Source organism: Vipera ursinii (assembly GCF_947247035.1).
Source record: "Vipera ursinii genome assembly, chromosome: 3".
Taxonomy (NCBI): Eukaryota; Metazoa; Chordata; class Lepidosauria; order Squamata; family Viperidae; genus Vipera; species Vipera ursinii.
In genome coordinates this window covers 34,063,095-34,087,440 of record NC_139516.1, presented here as the reverse complement: position 1 = coordinate 34,087,440, position 24,346 = coordinate 34,063,095, and the positions used below count along the sequence as shown (strand labels likewise).

The following is a 24,346-nucleotide window of genomic DNA, read 5'->3' as shown; positions in this document are numbered from 1 at the left end:
CTTCTCAGCTTTTTTATAGTCTCTTTTGGATGGATGGAATGAATGGAATCTGTTTGAATGTAATTAGATTCAACATGTATTTTTATAGCCAGACACACTGAGCCACCTATAAATTAGAAGATGAACAACTGCTCAAAGAGGAACTTGACTTTGAGATAACACTGTAGAGAAACATTTTGAATAGCCTTCAAAATCACAATACTAACTTCCTGTCTGAAAACCAAGGGTTAGGTTTACCACTGATCTCTCACAATATAACGCAGCAGCAGTTCAGTTTAAGCGAATTAGCATTGGCTTGAAATACTGTACTGAAATCCCTCTGATAAAAATGTTTTCATCAGAATTAAACTGCTGCTAACTACATTGACTGATTTAACCTCAAGAAGTCTGGAAACAAACAGTTTATCAAATTTCCAAGTGACTGGGTTCACAATTTCCTCACAGTCCTCAATGCAGCCTATCACAAATCTACTTGGTTCAATTACAGCTGAAGGAGGTGTAGTCCTAGATTGTTGTTGTATGGGATATCTTAGGGCTTGACTCTCTCTTCCCTCCTGTTTAACATTTACATGAGGCCATTGGGTGATGTTACCAATAAGCATGGAGTTGGCTATTATGCTTCTTTTGCCCACTGTACCTGAGTTGCCAGTTATACATCTCAACCCCTGACTGCTCAAGTGTTCTGTCAGATGAGATTGGAAGAACAGACATAGACCAAAACGTAGCAAGACTGGTGGTGAATATTGAAACATCCTGGATCTGGAGCAGTGTTTCTCAGCCTTGGCAACTTGAAGATATATGGACTTCAACTCCCAGAATGTCCAACCAGCAAGGGGAATTTAACATTCAGACTTAATGGTATGGTGGGTCCTCTTAGGGCAGTGTGGTGGCTTGGTGTTTAAGACATTGGGCTTGTCGGCTGGAAAGCCAGCAGCCCAGGTTCGAGACCCAAGTGCCACACAATGGCAAGCTCCTTGCCCTAACTCCCACCAACCTAGCAGTTCAAAAGCATACAAATTTGAGTAGATAAACAGGTACTACTTCCATGGGATGGTAGCAGTGCTTTGTGATGTCATGCTGGCCACATGACTGCAGAAATGGCTTTGGAGAGTGTTGGCTCAATGGCCTTGAAACAGATGAGCACCACCCCCTATAGATGGCATCGACTAGCAGAGTAAAATCTGCAGGGACTCCTTTTTCATCTAGAGCGACAAGTCTTTCTTGATAGTAGCTAGCAGCCCTGGCTCAGAGTGCTTTTGCGAAATTGTCTTATGTACCAATTGTACCCAATCCTGGATCAACAGAATCTACTCATAATTGCTCATCCCCTGGTCACTTCTCATCTGTATTACTACAGTGTACTTTATATTGGGCTGCACTTAGAAACTATAGTTGGTTCAGAATATAGCAGTGCAGGTGGTTATGGGGATACCTGGAAATGTCCATGTAACACCTGTATTCATGAGCTGCTCTGGTCACTAGTAGAGTTCAAGGTGCTTTAAGCCTTCCAGGGCCTGGTTATTTGTAGAACTGCCTGTTTCCAAATAACACTACTAATAGAAGATCTAGCTAAATCCATCTCTCAAACAAAATCATCTCAGGATCCAGGAAATGTGCCTTCTCTGTTAACTCCTTATAGAATATTCTCTCCCAAGATCCATATGGCTGTAGCCTTACCTTGATTCTATGAGGCTTTGAAGGTAAAGTCCCCACTCCCAAGCATTGGGTCAAGAGGATTTATGAGTCTGCCCATTCTGATTGTTCTGATTAATGAATTTGCCTCTGGTGGAATATATTTTATGGTGTATTATATTTTAGGTTTTTAAACTTTATGTTGTTTTCCTTACGCCCCTGAATAGTTTTTCGGAGGAGAGCTATATTATATTACTAAATAAATAAAACCAGGTATTTTCTTAACACTTATACTTTATTGATATAGCTAATTAATTTCAGAACATTTGCCCCAAAGATAACAATTGCATTTGCTTCCCATATTCTCCCTAATGCTTAACACTGGGCACAAATAACTGCAAAGATTTTGGCAACTAATATTTATGTGCACTTCAAAAGCCAAGAAGTATGGTGGGAGGAATACTATTGCAAGTAGCTTGAAAATCAAATGTAATGAGTAAGGTATAATTTCTAATTTGAAAGGGTTGTCAAACAGAAAAGGATACACATTTATTATCTATCTGATGGATAGGAAGAGCACAGTAGTAGATTGAAACTGAACGTGTGGAGAAATGTGTTAACATTTCAACCTCTAGCCAATCTTGAATCTTCCAGCTTAACATTATATGATATCCAGTAGGCAGTATTAGAAGAGCGGAGCATGGTGAAGACCTTTGCCTCCCACTTGGAAGGTTGAGAGTTCAATCTTAGGTAGTGGGAGATGTTTCTCTCCTGGGGGGGGAGAATAAATATCTGCTGCAAACTTCGCAAAGGCATCCAGGAAGGACATCCGGCCAGTAAACACTCAAGTCCTTACAGTCGCTCTGATTCTACCCTGAATAGGGACTGCAGAGTCATAAAAAGGGAATTTAGTTGGCAGGATTAGATTAAAAGTATTGTGAGTTGAGTGGACTGGTAATTTGAAATCTCATTAGCCGAATCGTTTTTTCAAAAGTCCCTCAATAAAATATGCTTATGAATGATTGCCTGGCCAGACTAAATATCCTGACATACCCTTCTTTGTAAAGCTGAGATCTCCTATAGAGGCTTTTTCCCTTCAGAGCAGCCTCAGATTTTTAGAGTTTGCCAGAGCCTGGCAATAAATATCTAAAAACTCAATATTTCAAAGCTAGCAGCAGAAAAGGCAAAGATAAGGCTTATATAAATAATCTGTTTTGTAGATGCAAGAAGCTCTTGAATTTTGGAAGGATATCTGCTAGCAATCTCTGTATAGTCTTGACACTTCTGTAATATTAAACTGCCTGACAAGACTGTCAATAAAATCTCATAAGATAAGATAAGATAAGATAAGATAAGATAAGATAAGATAAGATAAGATAACCTTTATTGTCTTTTTTTTTACTGTGGGCACAACGGCACACATCAAAAATGAAATTTATTTGCCCACTCTCAAAGTGAAACACATATATGACACACACCTAAACATACTATATACAACATATGTATAGACCCACACTCCTACTTATACATAACAAATAAATATTAAATGTTTGACTTGAATCATTTTTACATTTCCCAGTTTCTTTATCAATTGTATTTTTTATACTAACAAAGATAAATGTTACAATTTACAATTAACTGATGTTAAACTTTTGGGACCTGATTTACCTCCAATACAGATGTGTTGGCAATACAGTTAGTGTCTGACTCAGGTATGATTGTGGTGTGTGGGGACATTGAGAAGATGTTTATAATATCCTCTTTTTTTCCACACTTGACAGGGTGAGAACTGAATGCCTGCAGACTCACTAGCTTCCAACACTTTCTTTCCAAAGTGTCAGGTGTCATGAGGTGTTCCCTGAAACGATCACTTGCAACAGCCTTTACTCTGTTTGTGTTGCTACTCATCATAAATCTGGCTTCTTGGCACCATGAAGAGGATGTGATGGTAAGTGTAACATAACACATTTGCTGAGAGTGAGGGAGTGAGAGAGGGAAGAGGGAGAGAGAGAGAAAGAGAAGAGAAGAAAGATATCACGTGAAGTGTTAATACCACTTTATAATGCCTTGGTAAGACCACATTTGGAATGCTGCTTCCAATTTTGGTTGCCTGAGATGCTAGAAAGAGTACAGAAAACAAGCAACAAAGATGATTATGGGACTGGAGGCTAAAACATATGAAGAACAGTTGCTGGAATTGGGTATGTCTAGTTTAATAAAAAGAAGGACTAGGGGTGACATGATAGCAGTGTTCCAGTATCTCAGGGACTGCCACAAGGAAGAGGGAGTCAAGCTATTCTCCAAAGCACCTGAAGGCAGGACAAGAAGCAACAGATGGAAACTAATCAAGGAGACAAGCAACCTAGAACTAAGGAGAAACTTCCTGACATTTAGAACAATCAGTGGAATATCTTTTCTCCAGAAATTGTGAATGCTCCAACTTTGGAAAAAGTTTAAAAAGAAATTGGACAACCATTTCTCTGAAGTGATATGGGGTTTCCTGCCTGAGCAGGAGGTTTGACTAGAAGACCTTCAAGGTCCTTTCCATCTCTATTATTTTGAGTTTCTCTTTCTTAAAAAAAGGTTTATTAAACTTTGGAAGCTTGGGTTGGCCATATTTAGTTTCTAAATCCAAATGCATGGGCGGATTTTCTTATCATAAAAATAATTATATTGCAGCACTGCAATGAGAGACAGTGACAAGTTCCTACTTTACTGAAATCATTTCATAGCCATAGAAAGTACTGCACTGATTGGGTGAATATTTACTATTATTGCCTGTTTCTGCACAGAACGATGTTCAGCAGTGGGCTCAGAGAGTGGGTCTGCACCATACTGTGTCTCACTGGACCGTTTATAGCCTCCGAATGTTTATCAATGCCACCAACACATTGAACATCTCTTATGACTACCTTGCTGGTTTGCCTCCACTCCAGAAAAGTAAGTGCCAGCAAAAGGCAGATCAAATACAGGTAATTCTTGACGTATGACCACAAGGGGGACCAGAATTTCTATTGTAAGTTAGTGCAGTCATAAAAGGAGTCATTACATGACCAGACCCAATTTTACAACCATTTTTACCACAGGCATTAAGTGAATCACCATGGATATTAAGCATATCATGCAGTCGTTAAATGAAATCTGCTTCTCCAATTGACTTTCTTTACAGGAAGCCAGCTAGAAAGTTTGCAAATAGCAATCATGTCACTGCAACCATAGTAAGTGCAAGCTGGTTACCAAGTGCCTGAATTGCGATAAGGTGACCATAGAGGTGGTGCAACAGTTGTAACTTTGAGGACTAGCTCCAAAGATAAGTGGAATTCATTTTAGGACATCCAAACAGGCAAGACTTTATGATGGCTAAGATTTTTAAAGCAAAAATAAAGCACTTTTCCTACCTTTAATCAAAAAGTACTCCAAGAGAACAATAATCTTCATGCCAATTTATCTCAATAGATAGGACAACTATGCAGCTTTTCTGCTCAGTGCTAGCCTCATGGTGACATCCAGCAGGTAATAGAGCTAGTAGAACAGAGTGTGTAATGGTAAATCTTTCTTCCTCATTTCTGTTTCCAAGTGGAAACAGGCTGTTGCTATTGCTCAGACTCTCTTCTTAAGAGGATGCAGTTGGCTGGTGCATCTCATTTCTAGCTCAGTGGTTCATTTGATATTTTGTCTCCCCTCTCCTTTAGCAATCAGAATTTTGGTTATATCTCACAATAGTTAAGGAGAGGAAAGGGTGCAAGCAGAAGAACAGGCATGTACTAAAAGTTTTTATCTATACCTTTTTTGGTATGAGTGATGCCTTTGAGTCAGTGTTGACTCCTGAAGGATGCTTGGACAAGTCCCTGAAGTTTTCTTGGCAACATTTTTGGAAATGTTTACCATTGCCTTCTTCATAGGGCTAAGAGAAATTAAGTAGCCCAAAAGTCACCCAGCTGGCTTTGTGCCTAAGGCAAGATTAGAATCCACAGTCTCTGGTTTCTAGCCTAGTGCCTTGACCACTACACCAAACTGGCTTTTATGTCTTTCCTACTGCCTATGAAATATAAAAGGAAGAGGGTACAGTGTCTGATTTAAGAAGGATAAAGCAGTACTTCTGGGTTGTGTGTCTTATGTTGTGGGCACCTGGCCAAATATGCCTTTATGGAACCATTGCCACCTGCACTTCTGATGGAAACGAGAAGTATGCACTATTGGTCTTTAGTCATCTTCATCCTCCCCCATGTTTGTGCTCCTTGTTTATTGTACTTTTATTGTGGAGGACCATTTTTTCCTTCTCTGTTTCTGATTTGACTTTGCCAGCAAACCAATAGCTGCATATTGTAAACTCAGTGAAATTTTTCAAGGCATCTTAAGGAAATGCATTGATGTTCCAGGTAGCTCTAGTTTTTTCTTGGAATATTTAAAGGAAACAAAAGCAAAATATGTCCTAACGTGTTTGAAATTAACAGATTTATTATATTGCAGGATTCTTGTTTCTGTTAAGTGGCCCAGGATTTCCAATCACGTTCCATCTATACCATACATAACAGGAATTCAATTTCCATAATCCTATAACAAGCATGTCTTGTTGGAAAGGCTGACTTAGAGAATCAAATTCATTTAGCAATGCATGAAAGTGATATACATTAAGAACATAATAAAACCTCTGCTGCATAAAATAATTTTTTTGCAAACATACACGAAGGAAATCATTACGTCTACATCTGGACATGGAATTGGTCTAAATATTTTAAAATTACTAGAACTAGAGTTGTTACCATCTCTTGTAATAATTTCCATCAGTGCAAAATTACTTTCCCTGTTTGTTCTAAAACTAGTGACAGTCATTTTTAATTAATGCCCTGGGTTTCTTGTTGATTGATGCATATACCAGCTACATTAAGACTGAAAATATACAGAATAGTAAGTACGTGACTTGCAAGGTTCAAACTTACAAGGTGTATACATTTTTTCTTTTTACTGCAGAGTTTCTGACTTTAGGACTCTGTTCTGTCAAGCGGGTGAGAGTGGACTATCTCCTGGATACCCTGACATCCATCTTTGAACAATCTTCTCAAGAAGAGCTGGAGGAAATGGTGGTAGTGGTACATTTAACAGATCTAGATTATAAATGGAATTCTCAAATGGCGTTGGAAATTGCCAGAAATTTTCCCAATCAGCTCCATCAGAGAAACCTAGTAGTTATCCACACACCTCTTGAGTATTACCCTCCCTTGGAAGGCCTAAAAAGGAATTTTAATGATCCTGAGGATCGGGTCCGCTTTCGATCAAAACAGAATGTTGATTACGCTTACCTCATGAACTTTGCATCCAACCTCTCCACCTACTACCTCATGATTGAGGATGATGTCCATTGCACCAAACACTTCCTCACAGTAATCAGAAGAAATCTGGCATCCGAGGAGGACACCTCTTGGGTCACTCTGGAATTTTCCAAACTTGGGTACATTGCCAAGCTCTACCATTCTAGGGACATCCCCCAGCTTGCTCGATTCCTCATGCTCTTTTACCAAGAGATGCCTTGTGATTGGCTTTTTGTGCATTTCCGTCTCCTGCTTGCACAAAAGGAGGAAATTCGTGTCAGGCAATCCCTTTTCCAGCACGTTGGTCATTATTCCTCCTTCCGTGGTACACCAAACAAACTGAAAGATGAAGATTTTGAAGAGGATTTCTCTAAATTCCCTGACAATCCCCCAGCAGATATAGTAACCGATATTGAAACATTTTTGGGTCATATACCCCGTAAGGCTTACAGTAGAGTGATAGGCTACTTTTGGGGTAAGGCCCCTTCTTCTGGCAATTCCTTCACACTTATCTTTAAACAGGCTGCCCCCATTTTCCGCATCCAGATCCATACAGGCTCTCAAGAATACCCAGATAGCTATCTCCATAATGGGGTTGTAGCATTGGGCACTCACAAATTGCATACATCAAGAACACATTGTGCTAACTACGTCACCATTGGGCACTTTGACAAAGGAAATTTTGACAAGCAGAACCTAGAGAATAGTACCACCTCTGACCCTGACTGTGTGCACATTTTCGTAACTAAGACTCAGATTGAGTCGTTGATCATAAGTAACATAAGCATATGGATAAAGCCTAAATCCTGACTCCATTTGAATGATCAGGATCTCTCACAGTATAAGAACATTGCTTGCAGACAAGATCCTTTCTAGATATAAAAATCCAGGATGCGGTGGAAGAAGTCAATTCTGTGTTTTCAGTCCTAATGATGATATGTTTGTGATCTATTATCTTACAGCATAAGAGCCCACCAACAATGTTTTTCAAAAGAGCAACAACTTGCATTGTCTTCTGCTTGTCAGAGACCCACCTTTTCCAACTGAGTGTTTCCAGGGTTATTTTGCATCAATCTATTTTTCATTCTCCCAGCAACAATGTAGCTCTATATGAAAATACAGTGAGATAGGACAGGGGTCTCCAACTCCCAGGCTGCAAACTGGTACAGGTCCATGGCCTGTTAGACACTGGACTGCATAGCTGGAGGTGAGCAACAGGCAAGCAAAACTGCACATGCATGTGTAAGATCTAGGTTATGTTCTGCATCCCCACCCCACTCTGGTTCTTGAAAAAATTGTCTTCCACAAAACTGGTCCCTGGTACCAAAAAGGCTGGAGAGCACTGAGATTGGATGCTGAAATAAGCTCAGCTGATAGTATTAGGAACCAACTGTGTTTCAAGAACAACTTCCTGTGTTTCTGTTATTCAAGCTTAGTATCTTTAAATGGTAGTTTGGAAAGATGGGGGCTATGTGATAAAAGTTCCTTGAAGCATAATATGTAACTTTAGATCTGTTAACTTCTAAATCAAACTCCAGGATGTGCTCTTTGATTTCAGAGATAGTTTGTTCTAGTTCCATCACTGTTAGTACTTGAATTGAGAAGTCACATAAAGAAAAATGATTGTGTTTGTGTTTGGGGGGGCGGTTTCAGTAAGGTTTTAAATATATGAGAGTAAGTAGGGCCAATGAGTCACTTCTACAATTTTCATCCTTGCAACAGTCTTGCAAATGATAGGACAATAGGTGAGTAACTAACTGTTCACAGTTAGATGAAGTAATTTTTACAGAAGTGCAATCTTTTTTCTAAAACTATATGAACAATAATTTGCACTTTAGCACTGCTGAACAAATATTTTTAGATATTTTTAACAAAATTTGTCCAGACACACATTTAATGATTTTTTCTAATTTAAAATTATGATTGCATAATATGTTTTACATAAAATGCTGACTGATGAATGTAATTTAAACAGCTGTCACCATATAGAAAAATAACTAGGGTTTACTGTTAATTTTATATTTGTTGCATACAGCTTTTTTTCATTTTCCTTTTTCTGTATCTTGTTTGTAATTCTTGCTTTTCTTTATTCTATTCTACGTATTTGTTTTTCATTCTGTAATTTGTATTTTATTTTTGGAAAAATAAAAAAATATTTTTAAAAACTGTAAAAGGTGTTTCAGATTAGCATAAGTTGTGACATTGTCATCTGGAATGCAAATTTATGGCCCAAGTTCAAAGTGAAGCGGTAGTGTAGGTCTTTACAGCTGAGTCAACTGATGACCCAACCTTAAGTTCTAGCTATTCTATTCAGCACTTTCAGCTCTCCATTTTATTCAGCTTTCCTAATTTTCTTTAAACAAACACAAACACATTTAACAACAGTTTTGATCTCTTCGTAAGAATTGCAAAATCCTCGTGGATAGATGAATCCATATTTTTAAAAACTTGGAAGATTTACAGGAAATCATTATACACTAAATTGATTGCCATTTTAACATATATTCTGAATTTTAATTCTGGATTCCTTTTTTGTTCTCTATACTCTGTTCTCAGGCATATTTGAATCAAAATATAACAAAATATTTATACAATTATGTTACATGATAACCTAATGTAACATGGTACATGTTAGTTTTCTTAAAGTATAACTTATTATAAAATGTAACTAATCCAACTAATATGAGTTTACTATGGAACCACCCTTGGTTAATTTATACTGTCTATTCTGTTTTTTATTTTTTTGCCAAGTTAATATAAACCAAAACTTTCTAATCTACTGGAAAAAGGTGACATTCACCTTGTCAGAATCTTAGAAGCACGTTGTTTTGCTCTTGCTTTTGCATAACTGGAAAATTCTTAGCGTGGCCAGTGACTTCCCATATAGGCAATTAACATGCAAATAGAAGTGTCCTAAAATAAAATTAAGGTCACAACAATGTAAACTATGCTGCTTGTATTAACATTTGTAATGCAGCTTTTGCAGAGTACTGAAAATTAGGATCTCTAATGGAGAAGAACACCCTGGAAATAGTTATATGATAGTGTAACTCGCAGTTTGGATTGTACATTTATAGTGATCATATATCCCCTTTTGCATAAGTAATATTATGCAGAGTGAAGGAGAGGAATAAGAAATAATATTTCAAAGAGATTAGAGAAAGGAATAGGGTACCGTATATTTGAATCTGAATTACAGAATATATCTAAAACTGAAGAGTTTGGACAAGAAAGTAGGATTGTACAATGCTTTTAACATTGGACTCGATCCCAAACAATTGCTTCAGAGCTCAAAGGACTTCTTGTCATCAAGTTACTAAAGCAGCTATAACTTTTCCCGGCTCATATGGCTATTTCTGGGAGGCTTTTGCAGCAGCAAACCCTGGAAACAGTTGTGACCACTTTTATGAATTGCCAAGAGGTGTTGCATCTGCATTGTAACTCAGCTTTTCAGCATCAAATCTGGATGCACAAATGCAACTGAAAACCATGAAATGGGTGAAAGTTGAAAGATCAAAATTATACTTTTTTCTATTTGAGTTTGTCAGTAAAAAATAAAACCTCTTTATACAGTATTCTGATCAGAATTTATTTAACTACTATCACATCTGCATTATTAATCTTCAATCTGGTAATAAAATACTGCTGCAAAATATGATCTCAACTCTTCTTCCTGACAAAGTGCACATGAATATCCCTTGGTATATTTCTTAACTTTGCAAACTGCATGTTGATTCCGTATGCTTTTATCAAGTTTCCTTTTCACATCATCCCATTCCAAAAACGGTTGAAGACTGAACAATCTTTCCTCTGGTGTCTTCTCCAGGATCCTCTAGAACTGCTGTAAATCTCAATCATTTTTTCCCAGTCCCTGTAATGCCACAATGTTAAAAAACCTTTCCCATCTATTTATTACTTCTATTTTACTTTCTAAAATTTCCACTTTGTCATTAATTTAACTTCTCCTGTAAATTTATTTTATTATTTTATTTAAATATATATTTCACCTGTAATATTTGGACAAGTAACTCAAGGCAGCGAACATATCTAACACACATTCCTCCTATTTTCCTCAGAATAACAACCCTTTCTTTCACCAACCAGCTGTACAGGTAGTTTTCTGAATTCTTGTCACCATTTTTTTCATTTTTGCACCTAGCATCTGTTTAATGCCCACTGAAATGCCTGCAAACATAGCAAGGCAGATAAAACATTTACAGTGATGATCTAAAATGAGAAATATTAAAATACCAAATCAAGGCATTTAAAGCAGGGCTGAAATACTTCATAAGAACTCAACTTACTTTGAGTCTGTCTCATAAAATTTATTCCGGTGAGTCAACATGTATTTAAAAAGGGGGCTTTTGAAAGCAAGAGGCATTTCTCTTCTCATACTGGCAAAGAAGCACTGAGGTGAAAAAAAATAGAGGCAGGACCAGAGTAGATGACACTGGTGTTCCAACTAGGACCCGCACAGAAATACTAGGGCTACAGGTCCCTTGTACCCATGATTCCCCAGCTGAACCCTTCAAATTATGGAGTATCTGAAAGAGACAGCTTTTATCTTTTCTTTTGAACTGAAACATGAGATACCAATAAAATTACCCAATATTGTATGTTTAATTTTCTCCTGAATTAGCAAGCTAGATCAATCATTTAATTCACGATGCAGGTACCATGCAGTTGCCATAACAAATATCTGAAATAAATATCAAGATAGATATATTAGTTCAACTTCCAACTGTCTCAGGTTTTTATTTAATTAGAACATGACATCAATTTAAGAAGCAAATTTCCTCTTTCCAGAAGGAAATTTTGCCTGATGTAATAAAAAAGAAACAAGAAATCAGAATATTTAGGAATAACCTAGCTCCCCTCCCCATTATTTTTTGTGTAGTCCCATTCTTTCTTTTGGATACTTGCAAAGATTCCTCTATTTTATGTAGAGTCGGCTATATGTTGCTTTATTACATCTTTATTCCCCTAAGAGATTTTGATATATCAAGGGAAGTAATTTTCTGTGGTCATGATTGAAACCCAAAGTAAAACTTATTTAATCAATAAATGTATCCTCCATCTTTTTTGGAGAATCTTCACAAGATGTATAAAGCAAATAAAAAACCAATACAGTACATCAAATGTTGATCACCTGAAGCTATAATTTAAGTTAACAATGGTTTGTACCAAGTCATGACTTTCTGGAAAGACTAACACATTAAATCAAATTAAGTGAACCATATTATTGAATCTAAAGGAGAGGGCCTAAAGAAAATATGAGCTTCCTTCACATATAGACTCATGCTTGCCTACCTCAGCAGCTAATACTCCTAAACAACAGCCCACAAAAGTCCATGTGTACCAATAAAAGAAATATGAAATTGTACGGAAGCAGCCCTGCAATAAATAAAAGAATCATTATGCAAATTTCTCCATCAACTTTAACAAAAGTAACCCAAATACACAGCATGAATCTTTCTTAAGATGTTGACTTGTAGAAGGGCTTATATTATGTATATTATGCTATATTATATATCTTATATTATATATCTGATTAGCAGAGGAACGGTTTCCCATTCTCTGCGTGTCCTGATAATTCCTTTAAAACAAAAGTAGGACCCAACTTAAGTACCCTAGTTGGATTATCTGAGATTTGATACTGGTAATTTCAAACTGAATTTATTTATTTATGCTGAAAAGCAATTGTTAAGTTGGAAAGCTGGTACACACAACTAAAATAGACCTTCAAAGATACTTCAGTGATATCATAAACTCCTTTTAGGGAGGTGGGGTTTTAAAGTTAATTTTGACTAAATCCTGGCGATTACATGGATAAGTCCATGAAGTCTTCTTGGCAACTCATCAGAAGTGGTTTGTCATTGTCTTCTAGGGTTGAGAGAAAATGATTGGCCCAAGGTCACCAAGCTAGTTTCTGTGTTTAAGGTGGGATCTAGAACTTTGATTATGCCAGTCTTAAACCAGCTTCTTAACCATTAGACAGAATTGGCTCTCTTAATAATTGTTGTGTGTGCCTTTGAGTCAGTAGTGATGAATAAGATGTTAACTTTCTAAGAGATTCAACTTTCTCTGTTTGCAGACAAGTGTATGATAATTTTAAAAATGCAAATGCTAATTACTTACATTATCAGAGTCCAAAGCAGGAGAGCAATTATATCAATAAAGGTCCTATTTAACTGTTATCAGTAAATTACTCTGTATAACTCTCTGTCTGAGGATTACTATGATTAAATAGCATGCAGTTGAGCAAACATCCTTACCAAATTATTGACATATCCAACTGTTCCTTCCTGACAGAACTTCACATCCAGAATCTCCTCAGGTGCAGGGGGCTTGGCTCGAGTACAACAAGCACGTGGCCATAAGTCTTGTGGCTGTTTTTCTCTGAACAATTCAGCATTTTTAAAATCTCCAGGTCCTAAAATTCCACAACACTGAAACTAAAAAAAGAACAAAAGTGTAGCAATAAAATCTTAATCCCCTAAAGTTATTTTTTTTATTTTTTTTATTAAAAAGTTTTATAAAAGGTACAATATAATCCCCAAAACCAACCCACCCAAAACCACACCCCTCTCCCTCCCCCACTTCCCAGAGCTGAGTACAGGGTTACAAATATAATAATCATAATCTAATTAACATTAACCAACTATATAGATAACCAAGTTCATAATGCGCTTTAACTCTCCTTTAACATAAATACAAACAAAATAAAAGTAGACATAATAATAATAAAAATATAAACAAATTAATATCCAAGTTATTAAACAATACTACTAATAATAATACCATATAATTAAAATTAATAAAAATTCCACTACTACTAGTGGAATACTAGTAATTACTACTAGTAGTAATAATAACAATCTAAAATTTATTCATAGGCTAGATGGAACTTTTTAGTCCCATATTTATTCTGAATATAATCTATCCATCTTCTCCAGACCGAAATGTATCTTTCTTGTGAATGATCCTTCAGATAAGCAGAAATTTTAGCCATTTCTGCTAAATTTGACACTTTAAACGTCCATTCTTCTATAGTAGGCAAACTATCCTTCTTCCAATATTGCCCTACCAATAACCTTGCAGCTGTTATCAAGTTCAACATCAAATTAGTTTCTTTAGTATCACAATCTGTAATAACACCCAATAAAAATAGTTGTGGAGTAAACTTTATCTTTTTCTTAAAAATCTTTTGAATGTTCCACCAAATTTTAATCCAAAAAGCTTTTATATTTCTACAAGTCCACCACATATGAAAATAAGTAGCATCCAAATTGCCACATCTCCAACATTTGGCCTGTAAATTAGGGTACATACAAGACAACTTTTTAGGATCCAAATGCCATCTATAAAACATTTTATAAAAGTTTTCTCTTAAATTTTGGGCCTGGGTAAATTTTACATTTCTAACCCAAATTACCTCCCATATATCCAATGGGATTGGTTCTTGAATATTTTGAGCCCACTTTACCATACAATCTTTAACTAATTCCATTTCCAAATCCAATTCTATTAAAGCATTATAAATTCTCTTTATATGCGCTCGATTTTGATCTTTAATCTGTTTTACCAAATTTTCATCCGTTAATGTAATGCCAACCTTCTGATCTAACTTCCACCTAGCTTGCAATTGAGTATACTGGAACCAGGACTGTACAATATTTTCTTGTTTTAACTCACCTAACTACTTTAATTGCCAATCATTCCCTACCAATCTAAGTAATTCCTTATAAGAAATCATATCCAAACTCACACCCATAGATACGCCCTCTATCGCGTGTCCAGGAATCCCCCAAATTGGTATTTTATAATTTAACTTATAATAATACTTTTTCCAGACACGCAATAAAGCACTTCTTAAAATAGTCCCCTAACGTTATTTAATTAAGCTAATTTCTTTGGGATTCTTTTTGCTATCTGAATTTCTAAGAGTTTTTGCAACCATTTCTCTTTATAGTTCCTGGGATTATTTATTTTATTTTGCTAATATGTGTTTACAAGAATTCAAAAGTATTGGCATTAGGCTGTCAATAAATAGTATCATGTTCTGATCATTTCGTAAAAATGTCCTGTAGTAATAGTAAATGGTCATAAAGTATTTAGAAATGGTAATTTTCTTAAGTTTGCATTATTTACTAGTTTTCTTTCTTAGAACAGATACATCTTTGGAGATCCTTCTTTCTGTTCTTTCTGTATCAATTGATTCTTATAAGAAACAAGATATAGAAGTAATTGTACTTAAGGATGCTGGACTAGTTTTATATTTGTAATTAGAATGATTAAGCCTATATTGTGATAAAGACTAGTGACTGAAGCTTTTCCTTAGGAATGCTTATTAAGAACAAGTTATAACTCCCATTTTATGCATTGTGTGCACCATCTAGCAATTAATATTCTAATTTTATTGGCTATCACTATGTTTAAGAAACAAGTCAAAGTCCTAAATGGTTTATAGGTAAAGTAAGTGAAGGATCACTTGCTCCCATTTAAAATCTGTACAACTATTCAAAATTTAATCAAAATTTCTCCAACCTTTGTGGTAGTAACAGCTATAAAAGAGCCCCCCCCTCCTTCTTTAAGCAATTTTTCTACTCTGAGGTGGGAGAGGAAGAAGGGGGAAAAACAACTATCTCTGTAGGCATCTTTTAGTTTTTCTAAACTAAATTTAAGAAAGAATGGCTTCAATATATATTATATATTACACAGCAAGGCAAATATATATAGAAATGCATACATGTGTGTGTGTGTGCGCGTGTGTGTGTGCATGCACACACACACACACACACACACACACACACACAAACACCTATGGGTGATATGTGTCCTCCTCTATCTCTGTTCCCCAACCAGAGGCCTGGGAGTTTAAGGTTCTGTATATTATCATACTATCTAGCACTACCTTCTTCTGGACAGAGAAGTCAGATATTGTTCCTGGGATCTGTTGGAGCCCCTAGCCCAGCCTACATGTAGTCACACAAATATAATTTTAAAGATAGCAATATTTTAAAATATATTAAGTATTTCTATCCAAAATATATTTCTATAAATAGAGGTGACCTGTTAAGTTTTTGTTGATACAACTTAAAAATAGAGAATAAATGTGAGTTAAATCTCCTGTTTTAAAAATCAATTAAAGGATTCTTTAAGATTATTTTGTGCTACAGTAATTTTTAATCCATTATTACATATTATAATTTCAAGTACCATGGATCCAAAGAATGACTTTAGCTTTTCATTATTTTGTTGTTATACCTGAGCTGAGACCTAACAACAAAAAAGATGTAACTTATTGTGTTGCCCATTTGTATGTTCTTGGAAAATAGATTTAAAGCTACAGTAATATTAATGATTAAAAACCCTTGTATAATCTTTCCAGTTTCCTCAAAAATGTTCAACTAAATGATAACATGCATCAATTTGTTTACATCTCTTTCAAAATAGTATATAAAAATTTCAGTTTATCTAGTTAAGGAAGTGTACTTTAATAACCAATACTTGGCCATTTTCTGAATTTATTTATTTATTTATTTATTTATTAGTTTTTATAAACCGCCCTTCTCCCGAGGGACTCGGGGCGGTGTACAGAGGAAGGAAGGTATACAGATCGAACAATAAAGATAATAAGAAACACTAATGAACACAAACTGGGACCCCAATTAACGCTATCATGCCAGGCCAGCCTGCTGAAACAGGAAAGTTTTTAAGTCGCGACGGAAGGTACGGAGGTCAGGGGCCATCCGGATTTCTGTTGGTAAGGTGTTCCAGAGGGCTGGCGCACCCACTGAGAATGCCCTCCCCCTGGGGGCCACCAGCCGACATTCCTTGAGCGGTGGCACCCTGAGGAGGCCCTCTCTGTGGGAGCGCACAGGACGGTGGGGTGCTGACATCGGCAGAAGGTGCTCCCGAAGGTAGTCCGGACCCATGCCATGTAGGGCTTTGTAAGTCATCGTTAGCACCTTGAACTTCACACGGAAGGCAGCCGGAAGCCAGTGCAGCGCACGGAGGAGAGGTGTGATATGGGAGTATCGGGAGGCTCCCAAGAGTGTCCGTGCCGCCGCACTTTGCACCAGTTGAAGCTTCCGAGTGGATCTCAAGGGCAGCCCCATGTAGAGAGCGTTACAATAGTCTAGGCGAGATGTCACAAGGGCATGGGTGACTGTACGTAAGGAATCCAGGTCCAGATAAGGCCGTAGTTGGCGAATTAGTCGAACCCGGGAGAAGGCCCCCTTGGTCACAGCTCCAATGTGGTCTTCCAGGGAGAGCTGCGAGTCTAGGAGGACACCCAGGTTGCGGGCCCTATCAACAGGGGGAAGTAACTTGTCCCCAATGTTAAGCAGTGGGACGTTCTGAATCTCCTGGCTTCCCGGTACGTACAGCCATTCAGTCTTGTCCGGGTTCAGTTGAAGCCTGTTTCTCCCCATCCATTCCCGGACCGCTTTCAGGCAGCGGGACATCACGTCTAGGGCATCACTGATATTGTTTGGAGTTGAGATAAAAAGCTGGGTGTCATCAGCATACTGATGGTACCCTACTCCAAAACTGCGAATGATCTCACCCAGCGGTTTCATGTAGATGTTGAACAGGAGAGGCGAGAGGACCGACCCCTGAGGGACTCCGCAAGCGAGAGGCCTCGGGGTCGACCTCTGTCCCCCTGTCAGCACCGACTGCGAGCGACCCTGGAGAAAGGAGGAGAACCAACGCAGAACCGTGCCTCCCACTCCCAGTCCCCTGAGGCGTCGCAGCAAGATACCATGGTCGATGGTATCGAAAGCCGCCGAGAGGTCTAATAAGACTAGGACAGAGGAATGGCCCCTGTCCCGGGCTCTCCAGAGATCATTCATCAGAGCGACCAATGCCGTCTCCGTGCTGTAGCCCGGCCTGAAACCCGATTGGTACGGGTCTAGATAAACCGCTTCATCCAGGATCTGAGGAAGTTGGTGCGCCACCACGCTCTCAACAACCTTCGCAAGGAAGCGAAGATTGGAGACTGGACGAAAGTTATTCAAAGAGGATGGGTCCAAGGTGGGCTTCTTGAGGAGAGGTCTCACCACCGCCTCCTTCAAGGCGGTGGGGAAGTGACCCTCACTCAGAGAAGCAGAGATGACCGCTAGGAACCAGCCTCGTGTCACCTCTCGAGCTGCATAGGCCAGCCAGGAAGGGCACGGGTCCAGTAAGCATGTGGAGGAGCTTAACCTTCTCATAATCCTGTCCACTTCCTTAGGAGTTACAGGATCAAATTCTTCCCAGATGACGTCGACAAGACTGTCCATGTCTTGTTCTTCCATCTCAGCCCAGTTGGAGTCCAGACCAGTTCGAATCCGAGCGATTTTATCCAGCAGATATTGACCAAATTCCTCGGCTCGACCCTGCAAGGGTTCCTCCCTCACCTCTTGGTTTAATAGGGAGCGAGTCACCCTGAACAAGGCAGCTGGGCGATTATCTGCGGACGCGATGAGGGTGGAAAAGTAGTTGGATTTTGCCACCCTTATCGCAGCGAGATAAGACCTGGTGAGGATTCTTAGTCGCAATCGGTCGGATTCGGATCGACTGGACCTCCAACGGCTCTCTAGGCCCCGTCTCCGACGCTTCATCTCCCGGAGCTCCTCGGTGAACCATGGGGCTCGCTGGGATCTGCGCCGGGTCAGAGGCCGCAAGGGTACAACTCGGTCCAGAGCCTCCGTGGCTGCCTTTTCCCAGGCTTCCACTAAGGCTTCCGCCGAGCTGTGAGCAGGGGGTGCATGCGAGTCCCTAAGCGCTGCCTGGAACTTATCAGGGTCCATTAGGCGCCTAGGGCGGTACCATCTGACTGGCACCGTGCACCCACGGTGGGGGGTGGCAAGGGGGAAGTCTAGCCGCAGGAGGTGAATTAGATATAAAAGAAATTTAATGACATGAAGAGTTCAAACTGAGTCATAACATTTATATTAATTCCTCTTTCAATGATATTTTAAGGCTTTCGAGATAACATATTGCATTGGATACAAGACTTTTATATAATTATTTATGTAGTACATTGATTTTACATGTTGTGGTTATATACCATTTACTCTTAATGTTCATAACTAAAAAAATCTCATGACCTTAAGATAAAACTATTGCTCATCTTGCATTACCATGATCATGAAGCCATTTAAAGCTTTAGAGTATACATTTGTGCCATTGTCTCCCTCATACTTCTGGGCCAGCTGATTTACAAGGTATGTGTCACGGATCTGAAAAAAAAGTGTAGAATTTATCTTGCTACCAAGCACAAAGCCTCAAGTGGTTATGCTAGACATGGTAGGGATGTCAAAGCATGTGAAGTTTTATCTCAACAATCATATTTTTAAAATATTCTTTTACCAGTTGTTATACATAGAAAACCAAAGAAGGTGCATTTTTTCTCAAAATTCATCCACAAGGCCAGTGTATGACAAATTCTATAAGCAATCTATTTCTATATGATCCTCTCTAGCAAGTTTGATTCTATTGATTCAAAGATATGTCTACATAGAAAAAGCTGATACAGGTGAAACTTGAAAAATTAAAATATCGTGCAAAAGTTCATTTATTTCAGTAATGCAACTTAAAAAGAGGAAACTAATATATGAGATAGACTCATTACGTGCAAAGCAAGATAGTTCAAGCCGTGATTTGTCATAATTGTGATGATTATGGCTTACAGCTCATGAAAACCCCAAATCTGCAATCTCAGAAAATTAGAATATTGTGAAAAGGTGCAATATTCTAGGCTCAAAGTGTCCCACTCTAATCAGCTAATTAAGCCATAACACCTGCAAAGGGTTCCTGAGCCTTTAAATGGTCTCTCAGTCTGGTTCAGTAAGAATCACAATCATGGGGAAGACTGCTGACCTGACAGTTGTGCAGAAAACCATCATTGACACCCTCCATAAGGAGGGAAAGCCTCAAAAGGTAATTGCAAAAGAAGTTGGATGTTCCCAAAGTGCTGTATCAAAGCACATTAATAGAAAGTTATGTGGAAGGGAAGTGTGGAAGAAAAAGGTGCACAAGCAGCAGGGATGACCGCAGCCTGGAGAGGATTGTCAGGAAAAGGCCATTCAAAAGTGTTGGGGATTTTCACAAGGAGTGGACTGAGGCTGGAGTCAGTGCATCAAGAGCCACCACACACAGACGGATCCTGGACATGGGCTTCAAATGTCGTATTCCTCTGGTCAAGCCGCTCCTGAACAACAAACAACGTCAGAAGCGTCTTACCTGGGCTAAAGAAAAACAGACCTGGTCTGTTGCTCAGTGGTCCAAAGTCCTCTTTTCTGATGAGACCAACTTTTGCATTCATTTGGAAACCAAGGACCCAGAGTCTGGAGGAAGAATGGAGAGGCACGCACTGCAAGATGCTTGAAGTCCAGTATGAAGTTTCCACAGTCAGAGTTGATTTGGGGAGCCATGTCATCTGCTGGTGTTGGTCCACTGTGCTTCATTAAGTCCAGGGTCAACACAGCTGTCTACCAGGAGATTTTGGAGCACTTCATGCGTCCTTCCACAGATGAGCTTTATGGGGATGCTGACTTCATTTTCCAGCAGGACTTGGCACCTGCCCACACTGCCAAAAGCACCAAAACCTGGTTCAATGACCGTGGGATTACTGTGCTTGATTGGCCAGCAAACTCGCCTGACCTGAACCCCATAGAGAATCTATGGGGCATTGCCGAGAAAGTTGAGAGACATGAGACCGAACAATGCAGAAGAGCTGAAGGCCGCTATTGAAGCATCCTGGTCTTCCATAACACCTCAGCAGTGCCACAGACGATAGCTTCCATGCCAGGCCGCATTGAGGCAGTAATTGCTGCAAAAGGGGCCCAAACCAAGTACTGAGTACATATGCATGCTTATACTTTTCAGAGGTCCGATATTGTTCTATGTACACTCATTGTTTTATTGATTGCATGTAATATTCTAATTTTCTGAGATTGTGGATTTGGGGTTTTCATGAGCTGTACGCCATAATCATCACAATTATGACAAATCACGGCTTGAACTATCTTGCTTTGCATGCAATGAGTCTATCTCATATATTAATTTCCCCTTTTAAGTTGCATTACTGAAATAAATGAACTTTTGCACGATATTCTAATTTTTCAAGTTTCACCTATATTTGTATGAAGAAAAAGAATTCTAAAAGCAATAGAAAAGCTGCTTTAGGATAACAAAGGAAGCGACAAAGATGAAAAATTTCAGACACATGCTCTAATCCATGACTCATTATTACCTTTGCTGCAAAGAAATAAAGGAGTATAATAATCAGAAGCTTCAAAATGGAGATCACCAGGACCAGTATGACGAACTGTAAAGTGAAAATAACATGCAAAATTATGCCCATCTCTTCCATACATACACAAGACTCCAGTTTGCAGATTATCTTCTCCACATGGAGAACAATCAAATCCCCAAGATGACAATGAGATGGACCCCCCCCTCACCGCCCTGATGCCAAACAACCAGGAGGACTACCTTAAAATACATGTTGAAGAATGTTCATGGAAGACTTAAAGACTCTAAACATCACATGGGATGATGATGATGATGATGATGATGATGATGATGATGATGATGATTGGAAGGGACCTTGGAGGTCTAGTAGTCCAATCCCCTGCTCAGGCAGGAAACCCTATACCATTTCAGACAAATGGTTGTCCAGTCTCTTCTTAAAAACCTCCAGTGTTGCAGCATTCACAGCTTCTGGAGGCAGGTTGTTCCACTGGTTAATTGTTCTGTCAGGAAATTTCTCCTTAGTTCTAGGTTGCTTCTCTCTTTGGTTAGTTTCCATCCATTGCTTCTTGTCCTGCCTTCAGTTGCTTTGGAGAATAGTTTGACTCCCTCTTCCTGTGGTAACCCCTGAGATATTGGAACACTGCTATCATGTCACCCCTCATCCTTCTCTTCATTAAACTAGACATACCCAATTCCAGCAACCGTTCCCTATATGTTTTAGCCTCCAGTCCCCTAATCATCTTTGTTGTTGTTCTCTGTACTCTTTCTAGAGTCTCAACATCTTTTTTTACATTGTGGTGACCAAAACTGGATGCAGTATTCTAAGTGTGGCCTTACCAAGACATTGTAAAGTGGTATTAACACTTCACATGATCTTGATTTCACAGTTGCTACTATTGAGCAAGGTACCACCTATACTATCCTGTGCATTTGGTTTTTCTTGCCTAAATGTACAACCTTATTTTTTTCACCATTGAATTTCATTTTGTTAGATAGTGTCCAATGTTCAAGTCTATCAAGATCCTTCTGTATCTTAAGCTTATCTTCTGGAGTATTGGTTATTCCTGCCAGCTTGGTGTTGTCTGCATATCTGATGAGTTCCCCATCTATCCCCTCATCCAAATCATTGATGATGTTGAAAAGCACTGGGCCCAGAAAAGAGCCCTGGGGCACTCCACTACACACTTCCTTCCATGTAGATGCAGTTCCATTGAGGACCACATGCTGAGTATGGCTGGTCAGCCAGCTATGAATCCATCTGGTGGTGATGCTGTCTACCCCACATTTTTCTATCTTATCAAGTAGTAGGTTGCGGTCTACTTTATCAAATGCCTTACTGAAGTCCGAGTAAACTATATCCACAGCATTCCTCTGGCCCACTAATTTTGTCACCTGATCAAAGAATGCAATAAGATTTGTCTGGCATGATCTGTTTTTGACAAACCCATGTGGGCTTTTGGTAATGACTTTTTTTGCCTCTAAGCGTTCAATGATTCATTGCTTGATTATCTTTTCCAAGATCTTCCCAGGTATTGAAGTCAGGCTGATAGGTCTGTAGTTTCCTGGATCCATTTTTTTTCCTTTTTTGAAGATGGGAACTATTTCAGCTCTCTTCCAGTTGTCTGGTAGTGCTCCAGGATCTTTGAAAGATGTAGTGCAGTGGTTCTGAGATCACATCTGCCAGTTTCTTCGGAATCTTGGGGTGTAGTCCATCTGGTCCTGGTGATTTGATACTTGTCTAGGGTGGAGAGGTGCTCACTTACCATTTTCTTGCCTATCTTAACTTGTTTTTCTTATGTTTTTTACAGTAGTGTTTTTGAGAGGTTGGACTGTTTTTTCCATTTGTGTAAATATGAATGCAAAAAACAAGTTGGGTAGTTCTGCTTTCTCCCTGTTGCTTGTCACCTTCTTGCCACTTTCTCCCACTAATGGTGATGCTGCAGTACTCGCACAAGAACAAATATTCTAGAGATTCTTTGCTGCCCGATATGCTAAATAGCATGGGAGGATCTAATGCTAATGCTTCCATACAAAATGTTAGAACTGGATGTCATGTATGAACTTAATCAGGAGATATCTATTAATAACAATAATAGAAAAATGTTTTTCTCATAATAATTTATGCTGCATCTAGAAGAAATATACAGGTTTAAACCACAGCTCTAACAACTATCAGACTGCATTATTCTTAGTCAGTGCATGTAATGTTTCAAAGTTATAAAATGAATTCCAAACTTACAAATCTTTTGTATGTTTGCATCAATATGTAGTTTTCAATACCAGTGAACTCCATTTACTTACATTCTTCAACAGCTGTATGTCTTCAGTAACAGTTCCATATATGCCCAAATAGCTCAGCCATGAAACCAGTAGACCCACAAAGAGGATGACAGAAGCTGCTATTTTTAAGAAATAGTTGGGATGGATATCCAGAATTCTTTTAGGGTCAATGATTGCCCACATAGCCACAGTAATAAGGCAGAGTGACCCAATCTGAAAAATACACAGAATAATCATTCAATGTATAAAGTCCTCTGTAAATACTCTTTAAAAATTCTAGTGGCGCTCAACTTAGATAAGAATAGTATTCTCTTAGGAATCCAGTTCCAAGGGGAAGAAGACTGGCTCATAAGGCAAGAGTGGTCGGATGCTAATTTTGGTCAAGATTACTGAGAGGTCTATGAGGCTGCCATCTGAACACCAAAGCACACCTTTAACAGATATTACAAGTCTCGCATTTCAGCATTCTGTGGAAAATCCTTTGGCAATGTAAAGCTGCAAGGGTTCTATTTCAGAGGGAAGAGGCAGCACTGGAAGAATATTAACTGTAGATCCCAGCCCAGGTAGATGGTGTTTCAACACATCTAGCTATTGCTCTTCAGAAAAAAACCCCCAGAAATTATCTATTGTATAGCAGGTAACTGTTTTTCTTAAGTCTAAAGAGACTAACTAATCCCAGGCAAACTTCCTGCAGATTGCTGGTCAATTCATAGAATTTGTGGTAGACCACCTGGTGAATTTTTGCAGACCAATGTTCATCTACGGAACCCAGATTGAGAATTGCTGTTTTAAAGATTTGAGAATTTACTTAGGCCTGTCCTGTACATATAAAATCACACATAAAACAGAAAATAACATGACAAGAAATAACAAAGGGCGGA

The 24,346-nt window shown here is 38.6% G+C and overlaps 2 protein-coding genes across 2 annotated transcripts; one reads left to right on the top strand and one right to left on the bottom strand.

Moving 5' to 3' along the window:
* Positions 1 to 3,425: 3,425 nt before the first annotated feature.
* Positions 3,426 to 9,120, top strand: LOC310637266 (alpha-1,6-mannosyl-glycoprotein 4-beta-N-acetylglucosaminyltransferase-like; the record flags this gene model as incomplete). The annotated part of the gene is given in 4 exon segments (XM_083357619.1): positions 3,426 to 3,473; positions 3,476 to 3,580; positions 4,425 to 4,572; positions 6,604 to 9,120. Coding segments are annotated over 4 exon segments (1,449 nt in total). The 3' UTR covers positions 7,752 to 9,120.
* A 2,424-nt stretch (positions 9,121 to 11,544) lies between these two features.
* On the bottom strand, positions 11,545 to 23,672 carry LOC310638807 (tetraspanin-18-like). The gene is made up of 6 exons (XM_083360165.1): positions 23,487 to 23,672; positions 21,184 to 21,258; positions 19,070 to 19,168; positions 13,217 to 13,396; positions 12,252 to 12,335; positions 11,545 to 11,640 (listed from the first exon to the last, which is right to left on the bottom strand). Exons 1-6 carry the CDS (start codon positions 23,646 to 23,648, stop codon positions 11,590 to 11,592), a joined length of 651 nt encoding a protein of 216 aa, XP_083216291.1. The 5' UTR covers positions 23,649 to 23,672; the 3' UTR covers positions 11,545 to 11,589.
* Positions 23,673 to 24,346: the final 674 nt, after the last annotated feature.

What these genes read in the sequence shown, in the direction of transcription:
- LOC310638807 (XM_083360165.1), bottom strand. Translation starts at nt 23,648, where the DNA reads ATGTGGGCAATCATTGACCCTAAAAGAATTCTGGATATCCATCCCAAC. An exon ending in TTTATTTCTTTGCAGCAAAG is followed by an intron (nt 19,169 to 21,183) that starts GTAATAATGAGT and finishes CTTTTTTTTCAG; the next exon opens with ATCCGTGACACATACCTTGT. An exon ending in TAGGAGTATTAGCTGCTGAG is followed by an intron (nt 11,641 to 12,251) that starts GTAGGCAAGCAT and finishes TATTTATTTCAG; the next exon opens with ATATTTGTTATGGCAACTGC.